This window comes from Vanellus vanellus (assembly GCF_965231255.1).
Source record: "Vanellus vanellus genome assembly, contig: HAP1_SCAFFOLD_60, whole genome shotgun sequence".
NCBI lineage: Eukaryota > Metazoa > Chordata > Aves > Charadriiformes > Charadriidae > Vanellus > Vanellus vanellus.
The window spans coordinates 37,420-51,158 of record NW_028127367.1 but is presented as its reverse complement, the minus strand read 5'-3'; the positions used below and the strand labels follow the sequence as shown (position 1 = coordinate 51,158).

Below are 13,739 nucleotides of genomic sequence, written 5' to 3'. Positions count from 1 at the left end.
TTCAGGAGCCCCAACAACAAAATCACGATCTTAACAAGGTACCAGTCCTTATCCTCAGAGCCCAAAAGGCTTCCATGCCCCAGCTCTGAGGGTGTCACATCAGCATAAGTATCAAAGGGCGAAGTAAACATTCCCCAGGTAGAACCGAAAGTATTACTAATAACAGAATCCATCACCTGATGCCCGAGATATACAGGTAGAGCCGTTACCCAACTCATCGTGTTATACATCTGAATTGCGAACCACACCAAAACAGCACCTTTAAACCTTCGCATAAAAAGACAAAGAATAAATGAAGTTTGCAACACCTTTGGCAGGTTAGACCAAGTTGACTGCATTAAGGTCAACCACAGCTGTTTAAAGGCATGATACAATATTTCCTCTAAGAATGACATGATGCAAGCTGTCTGTTCTAATCTCTGAGCAAGCTGGAATTCAAACTGTTCAGGCAATTTATCACAGCTCTGGTGGAGCACTGCTCGGGCCCCACGTTGGGTGCCAATTAATCTGTCCTGGTTTAGGCCAAAATCCACTCCTGGGGACCTGAGGGACCCCGGATGGGACCGACAGATGCTCCCCTCTACCCCTCTACAAAGAGAGAGGCAGAGGAGGAAAAAGAGACTTACGAGTTTAGAAGAAACTAAACTACTTTAATGAAATATTAATAATAAAATAAAAAGAAATAATGAAAAATATATACAAAACCGTATCAAGCTCCCGAGATGACAATCACGTCACCGGCTGGCACTGGGGCAGTCCCAGGCTGGACTCAGTGACGGACGGGAACTGGATTCCGGATCCGGAGTCAGGATTGGGATCACAGGCAGACGAACAGAGTCCTCCTCAGACGTCGGCCATTGAAGGAAGAACGCGTGACCCTTTGATCCCTCAGCTTTTCTACTGAGCATGAGGCAGATGGGATGGAATACCCTGTTGGTCAGTTTTGGGTCACCTGTCCTGTCCACTCCTCCCTCCAGGTGGGACCCCACTATGCTTTTCCGCTTCCGACCCTCCGACGGGGCAAATAACAAAGTTGGTTGGACTTGTCTGTTATGGCAATAAGTATAAGCAGGAGCCTCTCTGCATCCCATGCCTGGGCATCAGCTATAAACAATTGGTCTTATCACTCAGAGAGAGTGAACATTGTCTGCACAATATGCAGTTATTTTAGTAGTTAGAAGAGGCCCCGCTAAGAAGCGAAGTTACTGAACAAAATTGGTTCTGTTTTACCTCAAACCAGGACAGTCTCCATCCACAACCTTGGGGGATTCCTCATATACAGGGGTGAAGAGGTGGAGGGTCAGATGTACACATGCGGCACGGGCTGCGTTAACCCCCGCGCCTCCCACTGCAGGAATGACCGCAGGCAGACGCACTGTGAACCAAACATCAAACCTTTAATGAATTAAGAAAGAGAGAGAGATGTGGGAGAGTGGGGCTGGGGCTGGAGTGGGTGGGTGCGGGTCGCATGCGGTGGGGATGCGTGCTCCACGCCTTCTCTATCAGCCCATGAAGAGAGGCTGGGGGAGCGTGGGGCACTTTGCCCCCCAGCATCCACCAGGTTTCTGCGTCGCTTGGTGGCCATAGTGTTGCCATCAGATGCCCTCCGCTTGTTGCTGCCCATGTGCTGCCTGCTGCTGCCCACTGCGGCACCGTCCCGCTCCGGCGTCCCCTCCCACAGGGGTTTGGAGTGTTTTTCCACCTAGCACACCACCATCTTCCTCTTCTTGGGTGGGATGTTGTCCCACGGGGAGGTCTCTTGCGTCCTGGGGGTGCCGTGTGGCGCGGGGCGCTTGGCCTGCTTGCCACCCGCCTCTCCCGATCTAGGCACAGCCTGGCAGGAGACAACGGCTGGTGGCAGCAGCGAGCGGGTCAAAACCTCCTGGGACTGCCTCCTCAGCAGCTCCTCCAACAGTTGGGCCATGCGGGGTGGCCGATGCTGGGGGACAGCCGGGGGTCTGGCCAGGGTTCTTGGCAGCGGGTGACAGAGGGTTCTCAGCAGGGAACTCTCTGGAGGACTCTTCAGGGGATCCTTCCAGGGACTCTTCACAGGACTGTCCTTTAAAGTCTTCTCTGAACTCTCCATGGAGGGACAGCTTTGCTGGTTTTGCTGCCTCGGCTCGGTGGTGGCCGTTGGAGGGCCCCGTAGGCAGGCTCCTTGAGCAGGCTGACCTCAGAACTCGTTGCCGATAATACGGCTATTACAGACGTTATGAAGGCCGAGGCTTTGTGAGGATGGGAGGACTCGGCCTTCACCGCCTTCAGCACTGTGCTTTCGGTGAGGATTTTCTCCACTACTCCTTCTCCTTCTCTTCCTCCTTCTCCTTCTCTTCCTCCTTCTCTTCCTCTTTCTCCTCCTTCTCCTACTCGTTCTTCTTCTCTTCCTCTTTCTCCTCCTTCTCTTCCTCCTTCTCTTCCTCCTTCTCCTCCTCTTCCTCCTCTATAGGACTGAGGGTTGGCTGCCATCTCTTGGCTCTGCGTCTATGTTTTCTTTTGGGCATTGCTTTGCCCTTGGGTTGGCTGGTCATGGGTTGGTTTGTGTCGGAGGAGACCCTTGGGACCACCAACCGCCGCCTGGAAGGACACAAAGGGAGAGGTCTACCTGAGGACACAATGGGCTTGGGGCTGCTTTCTGCCCCTCCCCATGAGCCACGTGCCTCCTCATGTAGCCAGCAGCAGGTTGGCTGAGGAAACCCCCTGTGCCGGGACCCTCATCTGACACACAGCTGTCCCATTGTCCCTAGACCACGCTGGGGCTCTCCTGAAGAGCTGGAGAAGATCCAGCCCTGTGAAATGGGGGTGTTCCCAGCAGCCACATCCCACCCCTCCAGGTGCTGCCTTCACCACTCTTGGGTGGTGATGACCAAGGAGCGTTCAGGGCTGGGGAACGGGCTCTTGCTGGGTCAGAAAATCATGGAATGGTTTGGGTTGGAAGGGACATTTAGAGGTTCATCTAGTCCAACGCCCCCCGCTGTCATCGGCAGGGCCACCTTCCAGTAGACCAGGTTGGTTCCAGCCCCATCCAACCTGACCTTGAACACCTCCAGTCAGGCTGATGGAATGGTTTGGGTGGGAAGGGACCTTTGAAGGTCCATCTAGTCCAACACCCCTGCCATGAGCAGGGAGGTCTTCAACCAGATCAGGTTGCTCAAAGCCCCATCCAACCTGGCCTGGAATGTCTCCAGGGATGGAGCGTCTCCCACCTCTCCGGGTAAAATGGCCCCGTGCGGCCGCCCACCCTGAGCCTTCAGCCTCACCTGGCCAGAGACCTTGTCCTCTTCTTCTGCAGCTCCAAGATTTCCCCGAACTGTGGTGTTTTGCTTTGAGTCGGGCTCGGACCAGCAGGAAAGGGAAAACCGGGAAACCCCACTGGAACCAGAAAGAAGACACCTCCTCAGAAGAGCGTCGCTGTGACGCTGCCAGACCACCCAGGGACACGCAGGGGGTGCTCAGGCCCCTTCCCAAAATGTCTGAGGGTTGGACATTCTGCTCCTCTAGCAGCCCCATCGTGTCCTCCCCAACACCATCACCATTTCCAATGTGGTTTTCCGACTTCATCATCATCATGATGGTCAGGAAGGAGGAGCCGGGTGGTGCTGGGGAGGGGACAGGTGTCATTTCTGAGGGGAAGAGGGGGAGGAGAAGGCCTTGGCCCACCATCCTCCCACTGTACCCTTGGGCACATCCCACCCCGGGGCTCTCTTTTGGTGACACCAACAAATCGTTAGGACAAAAGGCCCTCAGGAGTTGGCCTGAAGCTTTGGGACAAGTCGGAGCCTTTTGGCGCTCAGCGTCGGCCATTTCCCCACAACATGGCAGAAGTTGGCTGCCCGTCCCATGGAGAAGAGCTGGGAGCTGCTTTACCTTTCCCACCTTGCTGGAGAGGTGGCAAACTGTCTTTTCTCGTCTGCACATCCTCACCAGGGACTTGTCTCGAGGTCTTGAGGAGAGCCCTGGGTGGGTGTTTGGGCACACACTCCATCACAAACCTGGAAAGAAGGAGAAGACACCCATATGACCCATGGCACCACCAGCACTTGCCACTTGCTGCGGCCACTTGCCATGAAGGCCATTGACTTCCCAAGTCTACCACATCCCATCCCCAAGGACGGGCCTGGGAAATGGAGTCGCCCAGCAAAGAAGTCCAGGCCACCACGGGAAGAAATGTCATCCAAATTCCTCTGTCTTTCCCCTCAGAGCTGCCTTATGGGAGTGACTGCGGCCTGGGGACATCATCAAGAGTCGCCGCCTGGTGTCCCCAGGACACCCGCAGCGGCACAAGGAAGAGATGCTACCTTGGGCGTTGGCATCAAAGAGCGGCTACAGCCGCCAACGTACTCACTTGGGAAAGAGGATGACACGGCCGGAGAAGCTCAGTGAGGCCACGGGTACCACTGGGGACACAATCATGTCCTGCAATGGAGGAACACAAAGATTCAGGACATCCTCAAGGTGGTTGAAGCACTGCACACTGGAGGATGCCAAAGACAGCAGGACATCCTCAATGTGGTTGAGGGTCTCAGTGTTGGAGGAGGCCAAAGATGGCAGGACATCCCTCCACGTGGTTAAAGCACCCCACATTGGAAGAGGCCAAAAACGGTGGGACATCCCCCACATGGCTGAGGCACTCAAGTGTCGGAGGAGCTTGAGGCAGCAAGTGTTGGCAGGACCGTAACTCTCACCTGGACCGAGTGGCTGAACGTGTCCTGAGGGACCCCACACAAGCAGTGCCAGAACACTGCCGTGGGACCGCACGCACCACAGAGAAACCAAAATGCTTACCTTGAAGACAACCTTCTCCAAGTTCTCCTTCCCAGACAGCCTCTCCAGGAAGCTGCGGTAGAATTTCACGTGCACTTTCGTGCCTTCGATGAGGAGCACCCCCACCTCCCTCAGGATGAGGGCCACATTCTCCCCCTTCCCCAGGCAGTGCGAGAGGAGGGTCGTGGTGCCTTGGATGCAGTCCACCACTTTCTGCCGGGACACGGCGGCTGCCACGGCCACCTTGGAGTACTTGAGGGGCTCCAGCTCCTTGTTGCCTGGAAGAACCACAGGAGAAGGATGGAGACGCTCACCTGGTGGCCCGTGTCCTACAGCTTGTGTGTCACAATCATTGCATTGCCCCAAAAAAACTCAAAACCACTCAATTATTGGACTTTGGAGTTGCTTCAGAGAAGATGACCGTGCAGTCAGCCATCTTACCGGGCAGGTAGTCCTTGTTGTCCATCAGGTTGTGGACAACAGCAAGGTTCCTGGCCAGGTGGAACACCGGCTTCTGGATAGTCAGGGTTTCATCTCCGACCTGGACGCGTTCGAGGACAGTACCGAAGGAGCCAAGGGTGGGAATTCGGACGCCCTGCAAGTGGACGAGAAGGGTGGGAGGGTGAGGACTGGCTAGAGGGAAGATCTGGAGGTGACCTCCCCCATCCAGGGATGGTGCTTGAGGCTGGATCCTGCCCTCTCCCACCGTTTGGAGGCACGAGCTGGGCGGTGGGGAGAACTTTGGGGAGGAGATGTTGAGTCCTTCCCCTCCTCAGGAGAAAAAACCAGCACTGGAGTTTGGGCAGAACCAGGACGAGGCCATCCCGGGGGGGTCTCCAGCGACCTGGATCAGCCCTACCAGAAGTGACACCAACATTGCACAGGCCCCGTTTGGCCATCAGTGGGGACTTTTGGGGTGAGATTCCTGTTTTCTGAGGAGTTGAAGGGTGAGAGCAGGCCACGCCCCAGGGGGATCCCACCACCCCTCATGGTGCATGAGGAGGACGCGGGTGTTGCACCACCTTGTGGAGCAGGAGTTGGTCTTGAATGTAGCCAGCCACTGCATCCCAGACGGCCGTTCGCTCTGAAAAAACAAAGAAGAACCAGGTCAGGCCCCATCTCCACCAGCTCTCAGGTCCACCCCAAACATCTCCCCCTTGAGCCGCGACGCGGTGGCAGACGCCAAGTGTCAGGGCTGGCTCCGAAATGGTGACAAGCCCTTGAGTCTTGGCTGCCGGAGAGGTGGCTGCGGTTGGCCGTACCTTCAGCGGTGACGCTGGACATAGCGAAGGTGTGCTCCATCCCATCCCAGAAGTCCATCTTGGTCCGCCTCACGCTGGCAGGTCGGTTCTTGGTGGCGACAGCCATGTTGGAGGTCATCTTATGGACGTTCCTCCAAAGTGTGGGACCCACCACCCGGTGGGCCCTTTTATACCCCCTGAGTGGGTGTGCCACGCACCTCTTGTGACATCAGGGTGACATGTTCATCGCTGATTGACTGACCGTGGTGACACGGCAACCGCCAACCTCTGGTGGGGTGGCCATTAGCAGGGAGAGCTTCAAGCAGCTCAGGATGCTCCAAGCCCCGTCCAACCTGACCTCGGACCTTCCAGTCATGGACACACAGATTGGTTTGGCTTGGAGGAGACATTTGAAGGTCCATCTCGTCCAACCTCCCCTGTCTTCGGCAGGGGCATATTCCAGTAGAGCAGGTTACTCAACGCCCCATCCAACCGGACCTTGGATACATCCACTCAGACCCACAGAATGGTTTGCATTGGTTGAGTTGGATTTTTGGGTGGTTTGGGTTCCAACAGACCAGGTTGGTCCCAGCCCTGTCCAATCTGACCTTGAACCCCTCCAATCAGACTCATAGAAGGTTTGGGTTGGTTGAGTTGGATTTTTGGGCTGGAAGGTTTGGGAACCAGTAGAGAAGGTTGGTCCCAGTCTCATCCAGCCTTACGTTGGACACTTCCAGTCATAGACCCACAGAACGGTTTGTGTTGAAGGGGACCTTTGAAGGTCCATCCAGTCCAACCTCCCCATCATCGGCTGGGACACCTTCCAGTAGACCAGGTTGGTCCCAGCCCCATCCAACCTGACCTTGAACACCTCCAACCGGACCCAAAGAACAGTTTGGATTGGATTTCTGGGTGGTTTGGGATCCAGTAGACAGGGTTGGTTGCAGCCCCATCCAACCTGACCTCAGACACTTCCAGTCATGGACCCAAAGACTGGTTTGGGTGGGAGGGGACCTTGGAAGGTCCATCCTGTCAAACCCCCCAATCACTGCAGTGGCCGAGAATAAAAGTAGTGCCACGAGTGGGGCGGGTGCTGCTGCGTTATTGTATCTCATCCTATTGTATTATTTTATCTCTTTCGTTTATTTTGTTTTTTCCTCTTGAGCTGTTGAGCAGAGATGGTTCTCGTGCTCTCTTCCCATCTCGGGGGGGTCGTTGGGCTGCGGCGTGGGGCTGCAGAGCCCGGGAGGAGAGGACAACCCCGAAGAAAAGGTCCCCTTGCCGCCCTCCACCAGCAGCGGTGGGATGGGTGCAGGGACCCTCCTGCCATCGGCTTATCCCGTCCCCTGCGGGAGCCTTTTTCTGCAGCAAACCGACCCAAAACGACAACGGCACGTTGGTGCTTCTTGCTAAATGGGGAGGGGGGAGAAAAACAAATCTATCAGTTTGCTCTGTAAGGATGGAAGCAGCGCATCCCCAAACAGGGCCAAAATCAGGCGGCTTTTACAGGATGGGGTTTTGCAAAGCTGCTGGTGCCAGTACCCCATGGTGACGGTCAGAGGGGGAAGAAACTGGTTGAGCCCTTAAAAGGAGGAAAAGAAAAAGGCTCGGAGGAAGGGAAAGGTGCAGTGCCGGGGTTTCCTTGCTGCTGTTCCTCCGGGATGCCCGTGCGCGTCCCCTCCACGCTGCCCTCCGGGCAGGACCGTGCTCGCTGCTCCGGCTCTGCCTCCCTGGAGGGGAAAGGTCCCGGCGCAGGAGAGTCCCCATCTCTCCCCCCTTCCCAAAAGAAACTTTAATTACCGGAGAGGTACATTATTACGCCGGTGACCCACAGTGGCTGTGGGGCTGGGGGGCTGTGGTACCAGCCCTATTGCTGCCCTACCCTTAAAATGGAATTATACACTTCTAATATAGGACAATTTGGTTTTCTTTTTTCCATTTTGTTTTCCTCCCTGTAAAAGGAGGGAGCGGGGCTGAGCTTCGCTCCCTCCTGGCAGGGACCGGGAGAAATGAGAAAATCAGGATCTAATTTCTCATTTTTCAAAAAGTCTCCATCTGACTTTCAGAAGCTTGAGACACTGGCGTTTTTATAATTTCAGTATGTTATACAGCAGAAGGCCAACACTTTTGTTAGATTCATGAAAAAGTTAAGAGCCCCTGGGAGATAGCCTCCCAGCCTGCAGTTCCTAGACACATCCAGGCTTACTACAACTGTAATTGAGAGCTGGAAATCTTTTTGCTGGTTTGTCCACTGCACTTTGGCTTGTGCTCAGTAGCACTCCAGTGTCACATGCAAATCTATAGCCTGGGATGAGCCAGTGACTTGGAATCCACCATGACGCAAGCTACAGCAAAGACACACAGATATGCACAGTGAACATTGTACCTCTGAGTGGCTGCCAAACCTAGTATGCTAAGGGAATTAAGGCAGAATCTTACTATTGACAACTAAGCATTGCTTCAATCTTGCAAATGATGCTTTTTTTTCTCTTTTTTAACCTTCTTGCTTTAACTGACATATCTTGATATCTGTAGAAACCCGATTTCTTTCCCAGAAAGAAAGAAAATAGGACTCTGGACAATTAGAACATCTTCCTACTAATAGTAGAGGATGAACAGGACAACCTGCTTACACTATATCCTTCAAGCCACTTCCCACTGCTTAGGTTCATCTTGTATACTAATTGAGACCAGGCTCGCTCTTAATTTATTTTTTAAAAAGCCATCTCCTTATACAAAACATGTATTAAGCAAGAGTCTGCAGTTTACCTTGGGCTGGTCACATCATGGGTATTATGGAACAACTTCTGTATCTTGTTGCTAGAAACAACTCCCACTTTCACCAGGTAGGAATAGGCTTCCACGTGAAAAGCCCAGAAGCGCTTCCCTTTGGCAATCCCGGTGTCGCCAATGATGTAATCCAGGGTTGCGTAGCATCCGACCTGCATGCGCTCAGACCCCAGCAGTAGAGGAAATCCAGCCCTACTTTCCACAGAGGTTCTTCCTGGGTTCAGCAGGAGATGTTCACTGTTGTACCCGCATTTGTCATCAAAAAGAAAACTGAGAACTGAAAAACAGCATCCCAAAAAATTTTCTCTTAGTTAAGTATTTCTGTGCTTATAAACTATATTTTAAGTCATGCTGGCACTAGAATTCCTCGCTTTTAAAGGCTACCAGGAACATTACGCAAGCTAACACAGTCTCAGTATGCTACCTACTTAACCTGTTTGTTAACAGTGCTTTTAAACATTTATACAACCGGTAACAGTGTAGTAGAAGTCTGGGAGCTACTGGAAACCACCTACAGCTCTTAACACCACCAGCAGCTCGTGGACATAAGAAAACCCAATACCTGGGGCTGGAGGCGTACGCAAGATAACTTCTCGGCTCCAAGGGCTAGAGATGGATCCTTTATATCCTCGAACTCTGAAGGCATAGCTGCTGTCGTCATCGAGATCAGATATTACTTTGCTCTTGCTGCAAACTTCGATCTCCTGCCACGTTGTACTCTCCTCTTCTCTATTAAGCTTATGATACTCAAGAACATAGATATCAGCTGAGTCTGTCTTCCCAGGGCATTCCCAACTGATCAGAGCTTTGTTGTACATTTTGCTCTGCTCTTCATTGATTTCTGGTATTTCTAGACCTGGAATGACAGAGATTCAGGAGAAAAAAACCTCAAATGTAGATACATGTTGTTTTAGAATTAAACACAGAAGCCCTTTGTTGAGTGGCTACAGCACTGGGGGGACAGTGGGGGGGGGAAATCTGACTCAGTCAAAGAGTGCAGATGAGGATGGGTCTGTTCATGCACTTAAATCCTTTCTGGTTTTACTTTGAAAGTTGTATTATTTATTTTTGCTGGCAACTAAAAAACCATATAAAAACCTATTCTTTTCTGTCGTGCAATCACGACAAAAAGCTGCTAGGAAGACCTAGTATTACTTAACTACAATATTTTGGAAGCCAATGTAAACTGGTTCTGAATGCCATGGCATCTTAGCTTCTTTATCAAAGCTGAAGCTAGCATTGCTGCCAGGTAACGCCTTGTGAATCACAGAGGCAGAAGGGACAATGCAAGTCACAAGATTGAGTTCTGCAACTGCAGCCCTGCACAAGTTTTGCCTCTTTCCAGAGAAGCCCTTAAAGCTATAACTCAAGAAAGACATGATGCTCTCATAATTTGCCATTGGAATGGAAGGACAAGTCACCAAGGATCTCTTCTTGCTTGGCTATGTCCATCACAAAGTCCTCGAAAGTAGTTTCAGCTGCTGGCTTGAAGCTCTTGAGAGATTCAGTAGCTTTTTGGATTCTGAAAGCACAGAAGCAGAGGGATGGCAGAAGAGGGAAAAAGGAATTCACATGGGTGCATTCCTTAGAGCAAAACCGCTAGGTTTTGCTTTAAAAAAAGTTCTCTTTTCAGGTACTTACTCATGTGTCCCAGAAACTTGTCTCTCTAGACAGAATTAAAATGCAAAATTTAAAGGCCTTTTGTACATCAGTGTAAAGATAACTAACAGGGAATCTTTTGGTTGGCAGAGCATTTTAACAATTTGGGGCATTACATTCAAAGAACAAAATAGGTGTGAAGCGCTAATGGAGCACAACTATTCAGATCAAAGAGTTTAAAGCCAGAAGAGACCTGTTAGATTAACTTGCAAATACCCGATGCAATCTCTGAGCAAAGGACTGTATCAGTGAGCTGAATGGGTTACCCTTCCACTGCAGTCCTACTGAAGAAGGCTAGGCGTTGGCGCAGGACAGAGCCCCTCCTCTGGGCTGTTTTTTAACGCACACTGTAATATAGGAATTTCTACTGAATGGTACCGGGACCGCCTCTGAGGCTCTGCAGCACAAAGTACTTGCATTCAGTACTTTCCTAGCAGGTGTCCAAAGAATATGACTGACCAGACATCCCTGGAACAGTACCTGTACCTCGAACGGAAGATAATAAGATACCTGACATGAAGTTGTTTTGCTGTTTGAACAAAACAAGATGGATCAGTTTCTTTAAGCAGTTCTTGAGCAAGTCCTACAAGGCCATTATTTTCCAGGAGCCCTTGAGATTCTTCTGCTTGTGTGTGCAATTTTTCCAGCCTTGAATTCTTAGAAGCTTCAATTGCCCTAAGAGCTGCGGATTTCTTCTCTTCCAGGACATGAGATAATTTCTCAAAACTCTGAGATGCTTCTTCTTTAGCTCTTTCACTGTTGCACTAGGAGGGAACAAAAGACATTTTAGACGGATCCCACAGCACTGTGGCTGTGTACAGAAATGTACTTAGGGTTGTTCAAGAGATCAGAGCAAACTAGTCATCTGTTTGACTGACAAGACTAACGAGCTTTGTTATGCTCTTCAACACTGAAAATGCAATCAGCACTGCACCCAAGCTAGTAAGCGTCTCCTATGTTAACGCAGAGAGGAAAGAGCAGGAAATTATTCCTCCGATTATGTTTTGAGTTACGCACAGCGTTTGTCTAAATAGTTCATGGAAAAGCACTGTAAAAGCAAGTCAGCGTCTGAAGTCTTCATGCCCAAGACCTAGGTGCTCTTCCACCTTCCCCAGTCACCCTGAACTGGGAGTCCAGCCCAGTTTCTCCCCTATGCCCTGTAGTGCCACCTCTGATGAGTGCCCTGGATAAAAGGAACTATGAAGCACAAAGGCCATCTGCAGCAAGATACAGGCAGGGCCAGGAGCTCCTGCCAATTTTTGCCATTGCGTTTTTCAGCTCGTATGTGAGCTCCCAGCTCTGACTCTTCTGCAGGGAGATTTTGCCCTTAATTCTGACTTCACTGCAACATCCTCAAGGTAAACAGACAGCATAAATTGTGCAGCACCACTCATATGCAAGAGCTGTAAGTCTAACCCACCTCTCTTTGGGTAAGGTATCAAATAAGCTTTATGTCAATTAAATTCACAGCAGCACCCAAAACTTAACTTCCCTCTGTAGGTTGCCCAAATTTCCCACACTGTCAGGATTAGGTCTTACCGTCTGTGACTCAGAACCAACACAAACTGTTCAGAAATGGTTTTGCTGGCTAACAAAAAAAACCCCCAAAGGATCTGGAACACTTCACTGTTCCATTTGGAGTCCCTGCTGTGTCCTTGCAAGGTCCATCCCCAGACAACCCACAAGCCACTCTCACCTCTGTTTCTTTCAGCAGCAGATCCAGCTGCGTGATGCGAGCTTTCACCTGGCTCTCCTTACTGATGAGGTACTCGATATCTTTTGAAAGCTTCTCCTGTTAAAATAAAACAGCAAACTGGCAGGCAGAACAAGGGCATCCCACCCAAACTGACAACAAGCACAGGTGGGCCACCCAGCCAGCACTCAGTTTCTGTAGTTACGAGGACAAGAGCCTGCCATCAGTTATGAGCAGCAACCCTGCGGAGAACTGCTCAGTGACCCGCCATGACTGGCCCGGGACATCAGGCCACTGCCATGTGCAGGACTGGTGGCACAGCCTCTGAGGAGAAGAGGTGACAGCCTCAGCTGGCTCATCCTTCCCCAGCCACAGCAGTCACCTTCTCTCTTAGGCTAGGAACACGAGTCTTCAAGACATTACCAGAACTAATAGAAAAGCCTCATAGGTTATTAACTCATCTGTAGTAAGGTTTGCTAGAAAAATGAGTGGTTGGAAACTTGAACTTAGGAGTGTCTCTGCACTTCCTTAGTTGCAAGAGTTAACAGCTGTACAGGAAAAGCCTTGCAAACAGGCGAGGAGGCCAAAGAGCAGAAGGCAGGCTGGGATGGGCTTTTTTTTTTTTTCTCTCCTGTGAGCAAGAGAGGAAGCAAAGGAAGAAGAGGAGGCAGCAGCAATCATTCTTTAATAACAAAGCAGTGTTTGCAAGTCTGCCCTGTTGTATGGTGCTTAGGGAATCAACAGCTCTGCAACTTCAAAAACATACAGCGTCCCAGCAGATAACTGCCGATGCAGATTCTTCAGGAGTGCTTCTGAAGTATAAGCTAACCCAAGCCACAAGGACACTTGCCTTAAAAAAGCCAGATTGTAAACCATTAACTTCTTAAACCTTCTGCATTGGTCAGTACTGATGCACAGTTGGCTAACATAAGGTGGAAGCGCTTTTAAGGGGTTCTGTTTGAAGCCTCATAGAAAATATAGTTTAGTTTCTTAGCCGCACACTATGTCACACTAATATATACATTAACAGATGTTGCACAGCAGCATGCCTCATGACTCGTTCAGTGTCCTCCAAACACACGTCCTGGCATCCTGCCAGGGGAAGTTTGCCCTTAAACCCGAGGCTCAGTGCTCTTCCCCCTTCTTAAGGCCAGGTCCAACAATATTTACTTTTACCTTAAAGGTTTTGTAGGCAGTGCTTATGGTTGTTACTCTGTGGTTTGCATGACATCCACCCGGTTTACATAGACGACAAACAGGCCTTCTGCAGATTTCACAGTACATGTTTACCCTCTCCATTTCATGTTCTGGACACATCAAAATCTGGAAGAAAAAAAAAGAGAGCAGAGAGAATGCAGGTGTCCTTCCAAAAACTGAGGTGCTCAACAAACCACCAAAACACTCAATTATCCCACAGCAGCGTCTGACTTATCAGTGGGTATTTTTTATATTCTGTTTATCTTCCACCTTTTACATTTGTCCATGCCAGTGAAAGCCAGCAGATGAAAACAAACAGTTTCACCAGGTTTACAGTGAGTGAACCTGTAGCAATGTCTGTGTACACATCACATAGCCTCCATACTGCAATCAACCAT

The 13,739-nt window shown here is 50.8% G+C and overlaps 1 protein-coding gene across 1 annotated transcript; it reads right to left on the bottom strand.

The window, feature by feature from the left end:
* Positions 1-8,767: 8,767 nt before the first annotated feature.
* On the bottom strand, positions 8,768-13,467 carry LOC309685317 (E3 ubiquitin-protein ligase TRIM36-like; the record flags this gene model as incomplete). Its single annotated transcript, XM_082501101.1, has 6 exons — positions 8,768-9,069; positions 9,355-9,648; positions 10,190-10,314; positions 10,962-11,215; positions 12,148-12,243; positions 13,321-13,467. Coding segments are annotated over 6 exons (1,218 nt in total), but the record flags the coding sequence as incomplete, so codon positions are not given.
* Positions 13,468-13,739: the final 272 nt, after the last annotated feature.